We start from the raw sequence: 21,816 nt of genomic DNA, 5'->3' as shown, positions 1-21,816 counted from the left end.
ACAACTAAAAATTATCCATTTATACCATGGCATGTCCAGTGATCAACGAAAGATCAAGAAAGATATTATTAGCCACAGTCAGCCAGAACTTCACCCCATTGAGATCAGTTGTCACTCACAGGCACACTTGGCCATTATACTTAGCAGGGGATCTGGATAATTTCCTGATGAGCTACAGCTGTGCTAATATGGCACCCATAGCTTCCCAGTGGCATCTAAATGATACACACACCAAAAATAGTTTACTCCTCCCTGAAAAGGCTTTGGCCAAGTGATACGACAACTGGAGATACAAAAGAGAGTACAGGTGCTGGAATATGGGGCAAAAAAACAGACTTATGGAACTCAGCAGGTCAAACAGCATCTGTGGAGGAAAAGGGATAGTCAATGTTTTGGGTCAAGACTTTGTATCAGATCCCGCAGCAGGGTCTCGACCTGAAACGTTAACTATCCCTCTGCCTCCACAGATGCTGTTTGACCCTCTGAGTTCCTCCAGAAGTTTGTTTTTTGACTTGACAGTTGCTTTAGCTTTGTGCCATTTTGGGTGGAAGCAGAATACTACCCCAGTTTTCATAAGGCATGTATTGAACTTTGTGCTGTGTTGAGGGATCAAAGTACAGAGGAGACAGAATGAAAACAGGGTGCAATTAAATAAATTAGTACTATAGAGTTAGATGGCTGAAAAGAGAACCCTGCAAGCATTAGCATTAAGGGGCAAGGAGAAAAAGGAAAAACATTCTAATAGGTGTTTATCTATTTTTATTGTTTCCACTTTATCTTCTACCTTTACTCTAATGTTAGCCTTATCCTTTTATTTAGTTCAACAATGCAAAGTATTTGTTTTGTAATTCAAAGTTAAAGTCAAAGTCGAATTTATTGCACAAGTATATGCACAAGTACATGTATGCACATGTGCAATGAAAAACTTACTTGCAGCAGCATCACAGGCACATACCATTAGAGACGGAACATTTTAGCCATGCCTTCTGCTTCCACGCGTTTACTCTACATACATTAATAAAAGACTTTGGGATCCACTTTTATGCTACCTTTTAATTTGTTTTTGAACACTCTCTTTGCCCCTCATTTCCATTTACAGTTCTTCTCATTACCTTTGTGTTTGGAATTTGGTTTTCCACTGAACTATGAACCCGACGTATACATAGTACAATCTTCCCAGTTTATAATAGGATAATTTAAGATTGCCAGTCTTTAATATGAGTTCATGCACCTTTCTCCAGTTTGCCTAGATAGATACTCCTCTATCTGCTTCCCATTTGATGCCTAATATTTTACACTAAGCAGCTCAATAGCTCCTCTATTGTTCATTCGTTATTTTTTATTTATTCACTTTTCCAGGGTCAGGGTGTCAGTGCCAAGGCCAGTATTTATTGTCCTTTTTTAATTATCCTTGAAATGCATAGTTTACTGGATCATCTCAGAGGATATTTAAGAGTTAATCATATTTGTGTTAGTTTAGATTCACATCCAGGCTAGACTCAGTAAGGATGGCAGATTTCCTTCCCTGAGGGACATTAGTTTTACAACAGTCTGGTAGTTCAGTGGTCATCGTTACTATTGATTTTTTTAAAATTCCAGATTATTAATCTGAATTTAGATTCCATGGCTCCCATGATTTGAGCTCAGTCTCTGAATTACTAGTCCAGTAATTTAATCACTGCACTACAACCAGAAAGATTCTGTTTTGAATCCTCAAGCACATCTTTCTCTTCTAAGCCATAAAATATCTTTATTCAGTACTGCCACCTACCTCTTATTTTCTCTTTGAATTCTGAATATTACGTGGCCATTCCTCACCTTGTTTGAGTCAGGTCACTGTGCTACCCAATTCCAAACTGCCAGGTCATAAATTAAGTTTATATCATATCTGAATACATTGCAAATGACAAGTATATACATTTAATCAATTCAGTGGACTAATTATGATGTTTCCTTGTAAACAATCCAGGAAGTATAATCTTCAATCTGTCTAACTCATAACAACCTCAGGCACTGATCCCAATTGTAAATTTATAATCGAATGCTGAGATACAGAACTGCCCTTCTATCTCCATTATTTAGCCAGTCGATACCATCTATTAATTATTTTCATACCCACATTTAATTACTTACTTTAATTATTTTCATACTCAAATTTAAAAGCTGTTAACTAGAATTATAATGATTATAAACATTTTTTTTGTTCAGAATTTTGTTAACTGATATTTGAATGTTGAAAAAAGGGGGTAATTGACTCACTCAATGGCTAATTCATTCGCTGAAAGGAGATTGCTGAAATGATTAAACTGGTTGGTACAGAACTGTTCAGTGAGCCAAATTTAGACAATCTTAACTCCAAGGCATAGACTAGGTGGTAAACCATATGCGGCTCCTTGATGAGAGATTATGATGAAGTGGTTAAAGATTTATCTTTTGTCCTTAATGAATATTCTTGTCAGGGTATCAATCCCAGTGCTCTCGCATAACGCTTGTATTAAATTACTGTCTCCACTATCTTAACCAAGACATTAACTTGTCATTCTTAATTGACAAAACACTTGTGGTAAATTAGCAGAGGAAGAAATTTGATGTGAGCATTTGGCATTCATATAATATTGGTTGCAATAATTTCCAGGTTATCTATCATCTCACACCTATGTTCCATATTTCTAGTGTTCAATGACAAAGTACATTCCCATAGTGAAATGGAATTATCACATGTAAAGTGATAATATTACCGAATATTAATGGTTGATTATCACTTGCAGGAGGCGTTCACAATGGTGAATATGTGTCGTGGCTGTACTGCTATGACCCAATCATGGATGTGTGGGCCAGAAAACAAGACATGAACACAAAACGGGCCATTCATGTTCTGGCAGTGGTGAATGATCGTCTGTACGCTATTGGGGGAAACCATTTAAAAGGTGTGCTTTACTGATGATGAAGGTACTGGATTATAAAAGATATTATATATCAGATGGGCCACATTATTGGAAGCCCAACTATATATTGGAGTGTTTAGGAGAAAAACAGGGAGGTGTTAGGCCTGAACCCACTTATCAGTACATTTATACTGCAATGGGATTTGTTGTAGCTTTGCACTTGGCCATTATATGAGACCAGGATATGTTTATATGGTTCAGCTCTGACTATATCATTTGAAATATGGTGGCTGCGTGAATAACTTGTCTATTATTGATACTTGCTTATCATCATGAGTTAACCAAGTAATGATTTCAATGTCAACTTTGGTTAGAAATGTGTTTGAACATAGAACATAGAACATAGAACAGTACAGCACAGGAATAGGCCTTTCATGATGTTGTGCTAAACTAATTAAGCTAATGCTGCCTAGCTAAACTAATCCCTTCTGCCTGCACATGGTCCATATTCATGTACCTATCTAAGAGCCTCTCAAATGCTTCTGTCATATCTGCCTCCACCACCATCCCTGGCAGCTCCTTCCAGGCACCCGTCACCCTCTCTGCATAAAAATCCTGCCCCGCACATCTCCCTTGAATGTTCCCCGCTGACCTTAAATGCATGCCCTCTAATATTAAGCATTTCGACCCTGGGAAGAAGGTACCTGCTGTCTACCCTATCTCTGCCTCTCATAATCTTATAAACTTCTATCAGGTCTTCCCTCAGCCACCGACATGAGAGAAAACAACGCAAGTTTCTCCATCCTCTCCTTATAGCACATGCCCTCTAATCCAGGCAGCATCCTGGTAAACCTCTTCTGCACCCTCTCCAAAGTATCCACATCCTTCCTATAATGGGGCAACCAAAACTAATTGCAATACTCCAGATGTGACCTAACATAACTTTGTGATTGAAGTTGTTGCTGAAACATTTTTTTCACTTGCCTTTCCAATGATTACAAGCCTATCACTGCTGGTACTGGTACACTAGGTGCTCAATTAACTTTTTGGTCTTGAAACTTCAGTGCCGTGGGGTTGATTTTAATGTCCCAGTGCATTGAGAATTGGATGGGGAGGCTTTCCAGTGGGTGGGACACCCATTTTTTTTCATTCTAGGCTGCACTTTTCAGCTGCTCCATTTACATTAGTTCTGGCTTCCTGACCAATTAGGCAGAACGGACACAATGACAACAGGCATGCATCAATTTCAACTTGGGTTTTTAAAGGCACATTGCAAGCATTATCTTTGATGGGCTCTGGATACACTGCAAATGAGCAGAAGAAAATGGACAGTGGATATACCGAAGTTGCCCCCCAGATTCACTGATGCTTTGCCAGATGTTGTGTTGGAAGCAGCAATGGGATTCGGGGACCTCATATTCCCTGCCGATAGGAGAAAGAGTCCTGTAGCTGACACTGCAACGACTTAGCAGAGATGGCTGTAAAGTCAGCAACAAGAGCATAATTCCTTACTCCGGATCAGGGAAGCTGAGCACAATGGCACAGTCACCCAGATGTGCAGGTAAATCTAAGTTCCTTACTCTGCCATTTTAATTCTACTGTAACACATCAGCCCTCACACCAAATTATCTTGCATGTGCACACATCCCTCTCCGTATATGAGCTCAATCACATCTTCATCAGTGGAGCAACTTATGACTTCAATCTCATCGTTTTTCAAGATCATGACTCTCACTGACACCTGACTTGAACACAAGCTCTCCTTCCATTCCCACTGCAGCTTACAGCATTATACTCACACTTCTAGTCTTCCCTCTCCTTTCTTACAGAAGAAGGCACAGAAAACTGGGGTGAAGCAGAGAGCTGGAGATGTTCCTCTAGCCATCAGCTGCTAACACCTACTGAAGAGGCAGCGATAGAGATAGCTGGGAAATTAGAATACACAGCCTTTGAAGAAGGAGAGATGGGAATCTTACCTATCTTGTGACAGAATCCTATCTCATCTAGCCATGTGGGATTATTATATTTTGTTTTATATTCATTCAAGGGACGTGGGCTTCACAGGCTGAGCCAGCATTTAATTTCCCATCCCTAGCTGCCCTTGAGAAGGTGGTAGTGAGCTGCCTTCTTGAACTGCTGCAGAGGTGTGGGCATGTGCTTTCATCTGAACCGGATATCAGTACAGATGAAAATTGATCATGTGTATAAGCAAAGTCATAAAAATTCCTACCTTCAAATTTCCAGTTCATATCTTCACTCTCCCACAAGGCCTTCACTCATCTCTCAAGGCATGCAGCAGGAGGAGAACGGGAGCAGAAGAGGTCATTCTGTGACTGCGCTGTTAAAAAATAAGGCTTTCTGCCTACCAGCAGATACACTCTGGTGGAGCTGGTTAGATAGATAGATGGGTTTATATGCAGTGCCTCACGTATCATGTGAACAGAAGCAGAATCATCTGTAGAACTTTCAGAAGGCACAGAACCCTCTCAGCTCTGCTGTATCTCTGGGGCCATGAAACAACAGGAAATTAAGGTGTTGCAAAGAATGGTTTGATGAAAACTCTACGGTGGAGAAGGGATGAATGCATTAGGAAAAAAACCTGCACTGTTCCGCCAAAGAGCAAAGCCAAGCCTACTCTCATTCTGGCTTGCATCATCCATGGTAAATTTAACACATGTAGGCAGACTTCACACACAAGATATCAGTTTTCTACCTAATACATCAATGTGTGGCTGACTAAGGTGTTTTGCAGGGATCTTGGAATAATCCTTATTTGTAGAGGTTGAGAGATGTGTAGATTTGACAACCACAGACTGAGCATGCTCACCAGGGTCAGCAGGTAGAAAGTCTGGATCAAAGTTCAGTCACCACTTGGTGTGATAGTTTGAGCCTCCTGAGACAAGACCTGTTATATTGAGGAAACTGAGCCTTAATCCATTCATCTTGTAAGCAGAGTAGGGCTTCCTGCAGGCTATTTTTCTGTCATGATCCCCTCTGTGTCAGGTTGGTTGGGAGCAGGATTCTGCTGATCCTGAGGCTCTGTGGTACACCTGGTCTGCTGTTCCCACAGATTTGTCGCAAAAGCTGCACCTGTTTCTTAGTCTCAGTGAAGAATCTCACTGTAAAAAGTAAAAAGATCCAAAAGCAGAAAGATATAGAACATGGTTAACACTCATCCTCTTAAAACTTTCTCCAAGCTTGTCAAGAAATGAATCAATACAGCCCCTGTCACTCGGGAGAGCAGCTGGAAGCATGCAGAGTTTATGGTGAGATTACATTTTAAGCTGGTCAGCTTTCATCCACTGCTCCTCTGCTTTCAGCAGGCTTTAGTTTCTGCGAGCTCGGGAAACCCACACACCCTAGGTTAAACCATGGTACTGCTGCTAAAATCTCTCCTAATGATCAATCGATATTTCTAAATTACCAACCTGCATCTCTCATGTGACCTTTTCAATCCCTGCCTGCCATGCTCGGTTTGAATCTGGGAATCAGTGAGTTTGCATCTTGTTTCTGTTTGCCAAATATTTGTGTAAATTTAAACCGCCATTGTTTCCAAAGCTCAGTACTCTCAGCTATTAAAATATCTCACCCACCAACCCCAGAGTCTCCATTAACTGCAGATTAAAAAGAAAAGTGTCTAAATTTGATAGCCCTTGAAAATGACACAGGTGTTCAGGCTCTGAGATGTATGATTAACCTGAATGCCAAATTCATGCTATCTACTTGGATACCTTACATTCTGCACTCTCCTCCAGGTCATTACTATAAGTCATAAATAACTGAGGGCCAAGAACTGAACCTTGGGGCACTCCATTAGTCACATCCTTCTAGCCTGAGAAAGACCCACTTATTCGATGCTAACACACGTCCTCTAATACCATATGCTCTTATCCTGTGCACCAGCCTTTTCTGTGGCACCTTGTCAAATGTGTTCTGAAAATGTAAACACGCTACAGGTTCCACATTCATAAAATGCCTACTATTGCACTTACGTGCATTTCTGGGTGCTCGAATTCAATAAAAGGTTCTTCAGAACCTGCTATATAAATCCCTATCGACTTCTGCAGCTTGAAATAAAACATAATGCTTTAAAAAGGGAGAGACACAGCAGTATCTAGAACCATCCAACAACAAACCTGGAAGTAGTGAATGATTCTTCTTTTTGGGGGGTGGAGTTCATCCTGTTGCAGGATGTTCAGCTGAAGTGGTATAGGGCAGCAATGAGTTGCAAAATAGCAATCCTGAGGTCAAATTAATGTTCACAATGATTGATGTCATGATCTGCATACCTAGCATATTTCAAATGAGTATATTTCAAATGAGTAGACCTTTAACCATATGATATTGGGCATGACACACACCACAAAGTTGAGCATGAGACACTGATACCTATTTGGTACCCAAAATGGCCAAAGAATCGGCAGGACTGATCTGAATTCTGACCCAATGTCCTTTGCTGAGCATTCGGCTTCAGTCACACTGCTGTACCCACCTAGTCTGCTGCTCCATTTCAGATTAATTATTTTGTAGTGAAGTTAATCTGCATTGTTTAGATATTATTCACACTCTGCTTTAAATTACTTCATTATTGCCAGCCCTATTTAATTTACTGACATTATTTTTAAAAAGCCATTTGTCACATACTTTCATTTCCTTCTTGCTTGTTCCACTTCTACTAAATTACAATTTTTGAGGTCCAACTCCTCACATTACTTAATGCCTTGATCCATTGTTCTGTTCTGTTTGCTTGTTTTATTTCTAACTTTCCAAATCCATTTGATTAAATATTGGCTCCATTACTAAAACAGCTGCTGCTTTTATATAATCAATAAATCTTGCAACTGCCCATTACATTAAATAGTCAGATTTTCCCTTAATTTATAAATTTGTAGGGAAGACCACTGCAGTAAATGGTATTTAATTTGTGTAATAAATATTCTTGTTTATAGCTCAGTTGATTTGTCATCTTCTCACCAATATATTGCATTAGCACAGTCCCAATAAACTTGCATATTGCTCACGCAGAGTTGGGACAGCAGATTGGTAGTCGGAGGTGGTGGAAGTGGTTGCGTGATTGGGCAAGGTTACAAACTGGGAATTGTGGATGGTCAATGTGGGAGGCTTGAAGGAGAGTCAGCTCCCATTTATTGCTTAATGGGGATCAATCTGGAGTAGATTTTCAGTGAAGGTCTCCTTGGATGGACACCTGCTGAAATAAGCATCCTTTAAGCTCTGTGAATGTCTGCTTCTGCATGAGTGATCTGTTGGATTGAGGGTAGTATTTTGTGGCTGCTGACTATGTAAATAGAACAAGCAGAGGTATTAGGCTGGAAGGTAAAAGTAATTCAACTGTTTGACTTCATCCTTGGGTTTCCACCTCACTCACAGTGCATTTCCTGTTCCATTCCCAGACATTCACTAGGGCAGTGTTCCAAGCACCCACTTCTTGATACTACCTTGATCAATAATGCTCCCTTAGGAAGTTCACATTCATTCACCCTTCTTAATTACTTCCTACCTAATATCAGAAATTCACCGCATGCTCAAGCTGACCTATCATTGTTCTCCAGGGTTATCCTGCTTCAGTGACCAGTGCAGAAGTAGTAAAAGACAATGCACAATTCTGAATTTTTTTGCAGTTGCTACCCATTGATTATTGTCAGTATCAATAACAGAGACTGCAAAGCATCCAAATTGACGTAAAAACACAACTAATTAAACAAAGTATACTCCATCCTTAATTGAACTAGTGTATATGTGATTCCAGAATCACAGCAAAGGTGAGCAAAGATTCAGAAAAGAGAAAAGCAATGCTGGAAATGGAAGGCAGAAATTAGTGAGAGAGTTTGGAAGACAGAGCAAAGAAAGATTGGAAATCAGACAAAAATGGAGTCTGATTCTGATTAATGGTGTGTATCTAAATGCAAGGAGTATAATGAATAAGGTATATGGGCTGAAGACACAGGTAGGCATGTGGAGGTAGGATATGAAGCCAAAAAAGGCTGTAGATGCTGGAGTCTCGAAAAAGAATATAACACTGGAAGAACTTAGTGAATCAAGCATCATTTGTGGAGCCAGAGACCCTGCATCAGGACTGAGAGGGAACAGGAAAATTTGCTGGTGTATAGCAGTACAAAGGGGGGGGGGGGGGTGGAATAGAGACTGTAGGTGAAAGGCGGAACAAGATGGGGAGGGATTGATGGGCAGATGGAACCACATGGGGGAGAGGTGTGATATATTATCTATTTCTAAATCAGAGCTTAAAGGGGAAAGGAATTCCAGTTTAACATTTCTGAATACAAGATGAGGTGGAAAAAATAAAAAATTGAGGGTGGTATTGGTTAAAGAAATAATTGAAGGGCTGAGAAGGGATGATATGTTGAAAGGGCTGTCAATTTAGCAGTATGGATTGAACTAGAAGCAAAAGTAAATGAGGCAATAACACCGTAGAAATATACTATGGACCTCCAAATACTTTGAGGGAGAAAGAATAGCAAACTTGGTAAATTTCTGGTTAATTAGGCCAGTGTTGATGTTGTAGGAAAAGCAAGGCTTTGAACACATGGCAGCCTGGTCAAAAAAAGTAAAAACCCATGGGATCCAAAGGGCATTAATAGTGGGGTATTTCAATTAATCTAATATTAACATGGGATAAATCAGTGTGCAAAGTGTTGAAGACACAGAATTTCTAGCTTGAATTTAGGAATGTTTTATCAGCCAGTAGGTAATCTGCCTAAAAGAAAGGGGACACACTGTGTTTAATTTAATGGAATGAAGTTGAGCAGGTGGAAGGCATGTAACTGGAAGAGCAATGTTGTGGCTGTGATCATAATTCAGTTAAATTGAACATAGTTATGGATAAGGACAAAGATAAAATGGCAGTAAATGTGTTAAGTTGGCGAAGGCCAATTTTGTTATGTTAGAATGTGATTTAGCAAAGGTGAACTGGAAGCATCTGTATGAAATTCGGAGCATGCAAGAAAGAGATTTCAAAGGTTTGGGGTAAACATGCTCAAACATGTTCAAACAAACATAAAGAATGGGGCTGTCAAATCTCGAGCCTCCTGGATGAAATGGCACATAGAAAAGGAAATAAGGCAAAAGAAGCATGCTTATCTTAGCCACTGAGAGTTTAATAAAGTAGAAAGATCAGACAATTATAAAAAGTGTTGAGGTGGAAATAGAAGGAAAGTTAGGAAAGAACTATTATGAAAAAGTCTTAGAGAGTCTAAAAACGTTTTATAATTATCTAAAGAACAACAGAATATCTTGAGGAAAGAGGAGGACCAATCAGGGAAGATAACCAATGTGTGGAGGCAGAAGTGGTGATTATGGATCTCAATTAGTACTTTGTGGCTGTTTTCACAAAAGAGTGGAACATGGTAGTAAAAGAGGAAGAATGTGAAATATTGGATGGGAGCAAACATTTCTCTGTAGCTGTGACACTTTTCTCTGTACTGTTATTGTTTTTACCTGTACTACATCAACACACTCTGTACTAACTCATTGTAACTGCACTGTGTAATGAATTGACCTGTACAATTGGTTTGTATGACAAACTTTTCACTGTACCTCGGTACAAGTGACAATAATAAACCAGTACCAACACCAATAGGCAGGGAAGAAAGTAAGAGAGGAACTCTTATGGGGTTTAACATCTTTGAAAGTGGATGAATCCCTGGGCCCAGATGAAATATATACCAGACTGTTAAAAGAAGCATTGGTCATGTAGTTGACAGTGCAGAAGAAAGCTTCAGTCTACAGGTAAATGGAGACAATCTGGTCAGTTGGGAAGGAAAATGGCTAATGGAATTCAATCTAAAAAAGTGTGAATTATGCATCTGGGGAGGTGTAGCAATGCAAGGGAATACAAACTAAATGGCCGGATATTGAGAGGTGCAGAGGAACAAAGAGACTTTGGAGTGTATGTCCACAGATCCTTAAAGATACCAGGAAGGTTGATAAGGTGATTAAAAAGGCAAAGGGGATGCTTCCCTTTATCAGCCAAGGCTTAGAATCTAAGAGCAGGGAGAGCATTCTAGAACTACATACAACATTAGATAGGCCACAGCATTTTTATTGTGCACAGTTCTGGTCAGTACATTACAGGAAACATTAAATATTACAAGAAATTTACAATGATCTTGCCCGGACTGAAAATATAAGGGGGATTGGGTAGGTTGGGCATGTTTGTTTTGCAACAAAGGAGTTTGCAGGAAAGCTTTATTGATAAAAAGCCATAGCCTTGCATGGATGTGGCAAATTCAACAGTTTAAGTAAGCTTCCCACTATTGCCTTCTCAAAAGCTACTAGAGATGGATAATAAATACCAGGCTTGCCAGTGATGCCCAGATCCCATGAATAAATTGAAAAATCTTGCAGAAATTCTTAGCAATTGTATTTAAAGGAGAACCAAAAAAGTGATCTCATAAAACTAAATACAATAAATATTTTGAATAATACTGTGATTACTAATTAATTTAATGTCCATAGTCTAGTCCCCATTATGGTTTGGAATCAATGCAGCACATAATAGCAACAGCCTGTAAACTTAGTTGAAAATATGGTCTGTTAACTTATTTGAAAATCATTGCTTCCTTCAACAAAGTTAATACCATCTTGCTTATTTGTTTTATTTCCTGAAAGATTGAAAGACTGATTTATTTGCAGATAACGAAGTTACTCTCACACATGTTCTCCCACTCTCGCTTGGTATACATGATGACTGCAACGGAACTGTTCTTGGAGATTAAAATGGTTTACTTCTGCAACAGTGAAGTCTAACTATTAAATTGAAAATACTGGATATGGCCATAAAAAACTTAAAGATAGATAAGGAAAGTTCCTTTTCTGTCATATATAATGAAATTGTTGATTAAGAAAATATTTAGGATTTGCAATGTATACAGAAAATCTTCCATCAGTAATTTTATATTTTCTTTTAAAACTGGAACTACTTCCATTAACTATTTTAACTGCTATGTGGCTATGTGTCTAAGTTAGACACACAACTGTAGGTCAGCTTTTTCTACTGTCAAGAGCTGCACTGAAATAAGCAGAGATGTTAATAATTGTCTCAAGAAAAATTGTTTTCAACTCAATACTTTGATTCAAAATGCTTCTCTTTGCTCTAGGTTTCTCACATCTTGATGTTATGCTCGTTGAATGTTATGACCCTAAAGGTGACCAATGGAACATTCTCCAAACTCCTATCTTGGAGGGTCGCAGTGGTCCAGGATGCGCAGTACTAGACGACAATATTTATCTTGTTGGTGGATACAGCTGGAGCATGGTGAGGTGGATTTGATACAATATTTTTGTAAGATTTCAATGATAATTGTGTTGGTAAATATCAAACTGTATATAAAAGGCAACAGCTATGAACAATAGCAAATCTTTTTCTCATTACCTGTGCTTTGCTGCCAGTACCTGCCGCTTCACACTTCCAAGCCAAATTAGTGTTTCATACCAGAATACAATAGTGCTTCTACTTTTCTATTACTGGATGGTAATTCACCTGAAATTCAATTGGATATGTGGATAACACCTACCACTTATGGTGTCTTCAGTTCTTTTGAGTGCTGATTGAAAAATCAATTTGGGTAGATCATTATCTAGACATTGTGACATTGATCGATGTGGATGTTGTAACTCGCAAGTTAAGGGAAAACACAGTAACTGCACCGACTAGATCTCAATGAAATGTCTCCTTAAGTTGAAATTGAATACCCAAGGATATTTGGTTTGACTGTTGAGATACTTTTCGATTAGTAATCATCACTGCCTTTGATTTGAGTGTTTACTGTAGCACTTCAATGGACTACTTCAAATCAAACAGTGCTTCTGAACAACAGGGAGAGTAAATTTGATAGCCCACAAAAAACACAAGGGAATTCAGGCAGCATTTCAACCACCAGCCATATGTTTATTGCCTGCAAACTTGTGTAGAGAGATGCACTACTAAAGGCCTCTCAAAGGGAAGGTGCTTTGTAGTAAGGGCAGGTGCTAGTGGACACTATGGGGAATGGATTAACATGAAGAAAGGAGCAGGGAAGTTTTCTGATGCTACGCTGATAGTCCTGGAGGTGGAGACGGTAGTGAGATTCCTTAGCAGGGAAGCAGGAAGGTCCCCAGACACTGCTCTAAAAGCAATTATTAGTAGCTGGCCCAAACTTTCTTTGTCAGGTATCAGTAGAATTTCTAATGTCATAACCCATCAACTGCACTACTTCCCTCAGCCACTGCTCAATTGACCTAATTCCCATTACTCAAAACCCAAAAATCTCCATCAGTCAACACTCAGACCTAATGTCCCTCTGCTGTGATGTGCCAGCAAACCGACACCCATCTCCTACAGCTTATGCATCTGCCAAATATTCAACAATTTCAGCCACATCACACAAAAATGTTGTACGAAACTCTCCTTTGCAGGCTAGGTGGCACACAAGTGAAAGCAGAAACAACTGATCAGAGAGACACAGGCACACCTGAAGATCCCAGCACAACTCCAGTGAGGAGAGACTGTCAAGACCAAGGCCAGTCTCAGGCTAAAATACATGTCAATATCTTCATACCTAATCATCGTCTCACATGCAATCACCCCTCCAACACATATTCTCTTCCAATTTATAAGATCCAGATTTTGTAAGGGTGCACCACTTCCATCTTTTCAAACAAACCTCCTCCCCCTTTCACACCACAACCTTACCCTTTCATTTCAGATAGCAGCCTGGTCAGGCATGTAGGCAGAGAAAGTAGACAATATGAAAGCTTATCCTTATTCAACTTCACACTCACAGCCACCAACTCAAATATTGAAATGGCATGCGGTTTAAAGGATTGCATAAAGGTAGAATTTTCAAGTGACAAGACACTGGGCATGACTGGGTTGCAACTAGCAGAGGGAGAAATGATAGTTCAGGTAACCAGATCATTGAGGAACAAGCTCAAAAATGAGTTTTACTGTAGAGGACTCAGTTAAGGACTCCAGTAAGGCAGGCTGCAGCAAAAGGTTGGCAGCTATGCATAATGAAGGGAAGCCTGCCGGAATACTTGTGTTGAGTGACAAAGAGTATGGAAAGATCTGCACAGAACTTGAAGCTCATCCTTCTCGCTATGAAATGCTGGTCCACCCATTCGTATATTTGTGGATCCAATTAGACCGTTCTCATTGTAGCTCTGGTCTATCATGTCCAAAAAGTGTCATAGCAGTCTAGCTCTCTGTCCTCTTGTAGGATACTAGGACTGCTGAGATGTGCGCTAGAGGAGCATCAATGGTTCCATGCATCACAAACCTTCAACGTTCTCGTAGGAAGGCAGCAGTCATCTCTTCTACCAGTTTTGGTTAGGCAGCCCAGATGATTGTGACCCATGTAAGGTCCGGTGCTGGGCTTTCTAGGCCCAGAGCTGCTTGAGATTACCCTCCAAAATTAGCTGCTGCCTCTACCTCTGAAATTCAAACCCTACTGCAAGCCACATTGCAACCAAATGGGTATCATAATGTACAGTGTGACAGACAAAACAACTCAGAAAACAGATATTAAAAGGATGCATAAGGATAACCGTTGGATGGAATGTTATCTGATGTAATTTAGAAACTTGTAATGCTTTATTTTGTAGTGACTTTTATGTTGTAGCTAAACACATGCTGTGAGGTTCAGAGATGGATAGGTTTAGGACTGTTGCAGGAATCACTTAGATGGCTTCTTCATGCACATTGTTGGCAAAATGAAGTGGCCTCCTTCCACATCAGTGTCTTCTTCCCCCAGCACTGCCTCTGAGCTCTGCCCTGTATACCTTGATGCAACGGCTGTCTCACATGATAGGAAGATTATGGAAGATGCAGCAGACCACTGGAGACCTTGCCATCAGCTCTGATGACTACCAAAGGGCTCTTCCAAGGTGGTACAACAGCAGAATATTGTTTTAGCACTCTATTGGTTTGTACCACCTTACTTTGCAGTTCTCATTGTACTGAGTGTTGTCAGTCACAAACCAGAGTCACCAGTCATGCCATTAGCAGATAGCTCTTCTGCATGATGTCTCAAATGGAACTGGCACAGTAGACTGCTGCAGTATGTATGATCATTACTATAGGCAACGTACCAGGCAATGGCCTGCTGCCTATGATTACATGCCAGTGAGTGGGTGCAGTAGAGGGCAGATGTGACAGCATCTACATCATGATGTTGGTGTAGTCAATGGTGCCCTGCCCCACAGCAAGGTCTAAGTTCCATGCAAAGTTGCCTGCTGGTCCTTGGCAAGAACAATAAAATGTTTTCAACTGTCTTTGAATGGAAAGTGTAATGACCCTTCACTTCTCCTCAACCTTATACCATACTGGATAACAGATTGCAAGACATTACAAATATGTCCAGCTCCTGCATGGAAAATGACAGCCCATAAGTTGATAGTCATATTATCAGCTGTGGGGAATTCAATCCTTGCTCTGCTCTGAGGTTCCAGATTTTGGGTGCTGCAGGGTGACAAATTTTAGTGAGGTGTCCTTATGGAAGCACAGACCTCTCTCACTGAACACCCTCATGCAGATATGCTAAGTGTCCTCGTGTGCTTCTTCCTCCTCCTTCCTCTTCCAGCATCTTAATATGTTCCATGTGCCCTCTTGTTCTTCCCATTGTGTTGTATTCCAGTGGGATTGCCTACTTATGCAACTGGTTTGCGCAGAAGCCTGAAGATAGAAAACATCCTACCATACTCTCTCTTTAAGCTTCAACCATGTGAACCCCATTATAAAGCATCAGAATCACAAATAACAACCAGGAGGAATCAACTAGCAACAGCTATATGTAGTTTATGATTCTTTTAAGAAGTGCTGATGGGGGTGGGAGGTGGGTGGGGTTCTTGTTGCTGTGGCTAATCTCAGCAACGAAAGGTAGAGAGAGGACGTTAAAAAATTGGACACTACTGAGTCAGTACCTCCCTGAAATTACATTATATCCACCATACAGTTTCATATTGCTATACATTTGTGGTTTAGTTACTAGTTTTTCATATGATTTCTTTATTTGATTACTACAAGAATACAAAATACCATAGGGAACAGAAACTAAACAGAGTTTGTTGTTAACTAGATTTAGGTCTCTTCTAGCAAGGAACCTATATATTCAGTCAGACGTTTCCTGGTCATTAAGTTGCTATATATGGATGTCTGAAGTGCAGTTTACAATCTAAAAAAGCACTCTTTGAATACACAAATGAAATATTCTTAGAATAGATTTAATTCAGGATGAATCCTCCTTAATTAGTTAAGCAGATTAGTAGATTTTATTAGTCTACTTATAATGAACGAATTGTGGAAATTTTCTGCATGCTGATCAGTTATTAAGGCCTAAAATTCAAGTATTTAAATTACCAAAGTATTTTAATGTGATTAATATTCATCTTATGATGAAAAAGTTAGATATGATTCAAAACCTCAATATACTTTCAGAATGATACAAGATCAATCTAGTTATGTGGTGTGGGTAAAGGACAACCGATGGATTTGTGTACAGAAATAAATGTAATAAATTTTGGAGTAGGTATTGAAGAGAGACTGTTAGCAAAGATAGGAAAAGTTATCTCACCACTCAAGGACATACACCAGACAATGAATAGTTATCATTAATTGTATTAATATTGGACTAAGCATCATGTTGCTATCATGAGCTCCTGATGCATGAATCTTTTGCAGAAGGAAGTTTTAACTTGGACATAATTAAAGCAGCTTAAACCAGATTTCTCTTTAAATGGATTTGCTTGTGAATTGAAACCAGCTATCTAAGCAATATTTTTTAAAATGTGTTGCATTGAAGAGGGAGGACAATGTTAGTGGATTATAAATATGGAAAAAGAGATGCACAGAAGTAAATTTATTCTCATTAGAAAATATTGATAAATAACAAAAAACACTTTTAAAATGATACAAGGAAAGAATAATGTAAATGAATTATTTAACTTGAACTGATAACAAAAAAATAGTGAATTAGAATACATAGTTAACAAGTATGATTTGAGATTAGAAGATTGTTTTCCATAAATTAGTGAACTGTGGAACAAACTCAACATCTAACTAATTAATTTTCAGGATAGCAGATCAATCTAGTGGAGTGCTGCAAGGATCAGTACTTGAGCCTCCGCTATTTGCAATCTATATCTATGATTTAATTGAAAATTGAAAGTATAACATTACCGGATGGTACAAAGCAGACTGGGAAAGTAAATGGTGAGCAGGACATAAAGTTGCTGCAAATGAATATAGATCAGTCAAGTGATTGGGCAAACAGGAATACATGTGCAGTCTAATGTGAGCAGGTGTGAATTTATCTACTTTGGAAATAAAAATTGAAAAGTAGAATACTTTTTCAAATGAGGGAGACCAGTAAATGTTGTTCCATAGAATTACAGTGTCCTTGCTGATGAATTACAGAAGGTTTACATGGAGAGGTTCCAAGCAAGTAGAATTGCATAAAAACAGAAAATGCTGGAAATACTCATGAGGTTGATCAGCATCTGTGGAAAAAGAAACATTTAATGTTTCAGGTCTGAGATCCTTTGTCAGAATGTTGTCTCGAAATGCTGAGCATTTCCTGCCTCCACTACCTTCTTAGACAGTGTGTTCCAGATTCCATTGATGCTCTGGGTGATTTTTATTTCTCTCAGATCCCCTCTAAGCCTCTTACTCCTCACCTTAAACCAATGCATTCTGGCCTTAAGCAGCCCTGCCATGGGAAAAGTTTCTTACTATCAAACCTATCTATGACATCCAGGGTTCTCATGATTTTCCATCCTTAGCCCTCACTCTTACCAGAATCAGTTGACCCAGAACTCCTTCACTTCTAAAGATTTCTACTTCCCAAATGTAGATTTACCTGCATGGAGCTGCTCCCAGCCTATGTTTGCTCAGTCCTGTCCAGTTGAAATCAGTCTTCCCCCAATTCAGATGCTTAATTTGTGGACTGTCATTATCCTTTACTATAATCACTTTGCAAGTTACTGAGTTTTGATCACTAGCCCCATTGTGCTTGTCTGATTATGTTTTACTGCAATTATATCAGGTTTTGATGAGACCACATGGAATACTTGCGTGGACTACTGCATACTTTGGTGAGAATACTAGTGTGATCTAAGCAGATGTGACCATCCGTAGGCAATGACTAGCTTAAGTGCACATATTATTTGGAAATAGTTTTAAAAAGCAATATTGTTTAGAAACAACATTCCTTGGATTTTTATTAAATGAATAATATTCTTCCCTTTGATTGGGTGCAACAAATGATTATTAGATTGATCCCAGGGGTGGGAAAACTTTCCTTGAAGAAAAGATGGAGTACAATGGGCTCATATTATTTGAGGTTTATAAAAGTATGAGGAATCTCATTGAAAATGTCGATTCTACAAAAGCAACCGCAGGATTAGATTGGTATTCTTGAGTTTTGTTTGATTTGTCTTTGTAGTGGAAAGAGGGGCAGTCAAAACCCCTCCTGAGAAAAATAGACAGTAGAATGGTATTGAACAGGCTCAGTGGGTAGTTTGTTGTTTCTCTTTTTAATGTTATCAAACAAAAAAAAGGCTTAAAATGATTTTGACATATATTTAGATGTAATTATAATTAAAAAATCCTTTTTAAATTGTTTTTTATTCAGTAGTTGACCCGCCACCTAGTGTCATTGAATAGGTATTGTCAGATAACTTGGAATATAACAAATACACCAAATGTCCTTTGTGCAGAAATGCTGATATCACTTAAAAGCAGATGAACAATAAACCATAATTTTTTGGAGATGAAAACAGTGTAAAAGCATAACAGCTAACATGTGAATGTAAAACTGAAGCTTTTTTTTTTACACACCATAACTATAAATATCTTTACAATGGTGTTCTTTGTATAACTTTACAAATTTTTAAAATTTCTTGTCTAGATGCTACTATGACCCTTAACGATACTTCAGTGTATTTTAAGTAGTATTGTGTTCTGGCCTGTTCTTAATCTGTCTCACTGAACAAATGCCCGTTATTAATAATGAATTTTTATGGCATACCAATTGTTCAAAGTGCTCCCTCACTTGTCAGTTGTGAGAAAGATCCAATAGTTCCTCTATTGGAAACAATGGGCAAACTGACTTCAGAATAGCCTGAGAGACAAGCCAGAAGTACAGCATCCTAGTTTGCTTCACCATTTTTCTAAAACACCCCAATCATAATATATTATGATTTATGTAATATTTTCATAAAAAGAAAGCACAGTAATGTGATTGAGAGGCAGCATTGCCTGATTGATGTACCCAGCCAGAGTCCATTATTTATATTTGCAGGAAGTCTCTTGCCTTTACCTGGGAATGATATAGAGATCTCTCTTCTCATGATCAGAAGGAAGCCTGCATTAGCTTACTGCATAGATCTTGCATATACAGTAGATTACCTGAAATGTCACTGTACTTCATGACTATAAACCCATCTCAGCATGGAATACCACACAGAGGCACACAGGATGATTGATATAATGGAATGGTGCATGGAGTAATGATACCATGGACATGTGCACAGGGTAATTGATATCAAGAAGCAATGCTTAGATAATTGATGCCACTGGGTTGTACATAGATTAATTGATACCAAGAAGTGGTGCATTAGATAATTGATACTATGGAAAGTTCTCAGGGTAGAGCCACAGAAGCATAGAGTTGTACAGCACAGAAATGCCCCCTTCAGCCCACCACCTCTGTGCTGATCTTATTGCCCTCTACACTAATCCCATTTGCCCGCATTAGAATTGTATCCTTCTATGCCTTGCCTATTTAAGTCAAGTTTATTGTCATGTGCGCAAGTGTAGTGAGATACATGTACAACAAAAAACTTGCTTGTAGCAGCATCACAGGCACATAGGTACAGACAACACACAGCTAAATGCCTCTTAAATGCAGTAATTGTATCTGATTCCACCACATCCTCTGACAGAGTGTTCCAGATATCAACTATTCTGTGTAAAAAAAAGTAACCTCTCCTATCCCCTGTAAAGCTCCTTCCTCTCACCTTAAACCTATTTTATATACCTCTATTGGGTCATGTCTTTGTTCATCAACATTCCTACCATTTAATCTATATGCCCTACCCCTACTTGATTTCCCAAAATGCATCACTTCACACATGTTGGGATTAAACTCCATCTACCAACTTTCCACCTTATCTATATCCTGCTAATTGATGACATGGAAAGGTGCACCAGATAACTGGTAACGTGCACCCATGCTGCACAGAGTAACTGATACCAGGAAGGATTGTACGGGGAAAGTGATATCACTGGGGGTGCATGGGGTAGTTGAAACCATGGAGCGGTGCAAAGGGGAATTGATACCATGGAGGGGTATGTGGGATAATTGATATTATTGAGGTTTGCATGGGGTGATTGATAGCATTGAGGATGCATGGGGTAATTAATGCCATGGAGGAACGTGTGGAGTAATTGATACCTTATAGAGGTGCCTGGATAATTAACACAAAGAAGGTATGTATGGGATAATTGATAAGACAGAGATGTGCACAGAGTGACAGATGTTATGGAGTGATGTGTGGAGTAACTGATACCATAGGGGTGAATGCATGGAGTAATTGATGCTATGGAGATTGCATGAGTTATTTGAACCATGGAGGGGTGTGCAGAGTTATTGATGCTGTTGAGGAGTGCATGAGGTAATTGATACCATGGAGGGTTGTGTGGGGTAATTGATGCCATGTATGGGGTGGTTAATAGCACAGAGGTGTGTATGGGATTATACTACCATTGATGTTGCATGGAGCGATACTGTGAAAGGGTAATTGATACCATAGACTGATACATATAGTAACCTGCCCCATAAGCTCTTCCTGCAGGATCTCAACTTCAGCAGCCATTGAATATATTGCAGATTCTGGTTTCTATTCACATGATACAGACATTTCTTGTCATAAACTGAATGCACTATACATGGAGGATGGAAATCTATATTTAATTCTGGTAGTCTCCTGACTTAACCACACATGAACAAAGTTGTAGCAAGTAAATGTAGATGAAAATTTGGTAAAAGAGCAATGTGTTTTATTTTCAAGGTTTAAAGGAGATGCATTGGTTTGAGTGCTGTGTTTGATATTACAGGGGGCCTACAAATCATCTACAATTTGCTACAGCCCTGAACAAGCTACTTGGACAGAATTGGAAGGGGAAGTTGCTGAGCCACTAGCTGGCCCAGCATGTGTAACTGTTACATTGCCAGCCTGTGTGCCGTACAATAAATAAAACATTTTGTCAGTTCACAACATTAATATAAACACTGAGACAATTTATTTAAATAATATCAAGTGCAAAGTACTGAATTCTTACTCCCAAACACATTTAATGTTTGAAATGTGCTTTTTTACTATGGTAATTTATGACTATGAAAATAATGTTATGTAAATCTTTGTATCTTTCAGAAGAAAGGCATGACCAAGTAAAATAACTGATGTAGTAGAATATAACAAAATGTAAATTTTGTACAGGATAAGAAAGTGTAAATGAAGCTTGTCTGTTGAAAACATACTTAAATAAAAACTTTAAAAAGCTAAGTGTTTTATCCTTATTGCATAGTTGGAAATAATCATTGTCTGAACTTATCTTATGTTTGATAATGTACATGGGTTTATTTTGTGAACTTACTTTTTAATGGTGTTATGAATCAATCAGCATATTTTATGAACTAATGTCCACAGAGCATATAGAACAGCACCTTTACATCTACTGTATATTTGTATATTTCCACAATTAGGAGGAATGAAATGAAGGTGGGGGCTATAACTGTGTGCAGCTAACAGCAGGTGCACTGGACTCCGAATTGGAGATATTCTTCTTTGGAAGGAATTGTATTTGTATGGAGTAGTAAGACCAAAGACAGTGTTCTCCCTTAGGATCTGCAGGACT

General features: G+C 38.9%; 1 protein-coding gene across 1 annotated transcript in view; it reads left to right on the top strand.

Moving 5' to 3' along the window:
- Positions 1–21,464, top strand: part of klhl14 (kelch-like family member 14) — a 118,361-nt gene extending 96,897 nt beyond the window's left edge. Inside the window, 3 exon segments of the mRNA XM_052023176.1 lie at positions 2,769–2,927; positions 12,020–12,177; positions 21,016–21,464. Coding sequence (XP_051879136.1) covers positions 2,769–2,927; positions 12,020–12,177; positions 21,016–21,156 — 458 coding nt within the window. The 3' untranslated portion in view covers positions 21,157–21,464.
- The last annotated feature ends 352 nt before the right edge of the window (positions 21,465–21,816 follow it).

Source organism: Pristis pectinata, chromosome 9 (genome assembly GCF_009764475.1).
Source record: "Pristis pectinata isolate sPriPec2 chromosome 9, sPriPec2.1.pri, whole genome shotgun sequence".
Taxonomy (NCBI): Eukaryota; Metazoa; Chordata; class Chondrichthyes; order Rhinopristiformes; family Pristidae; genus Pristis; species Pristis pectinata.
This window is presented reverse-complemented; position numbering and strand designations above follow the sequence as displayed.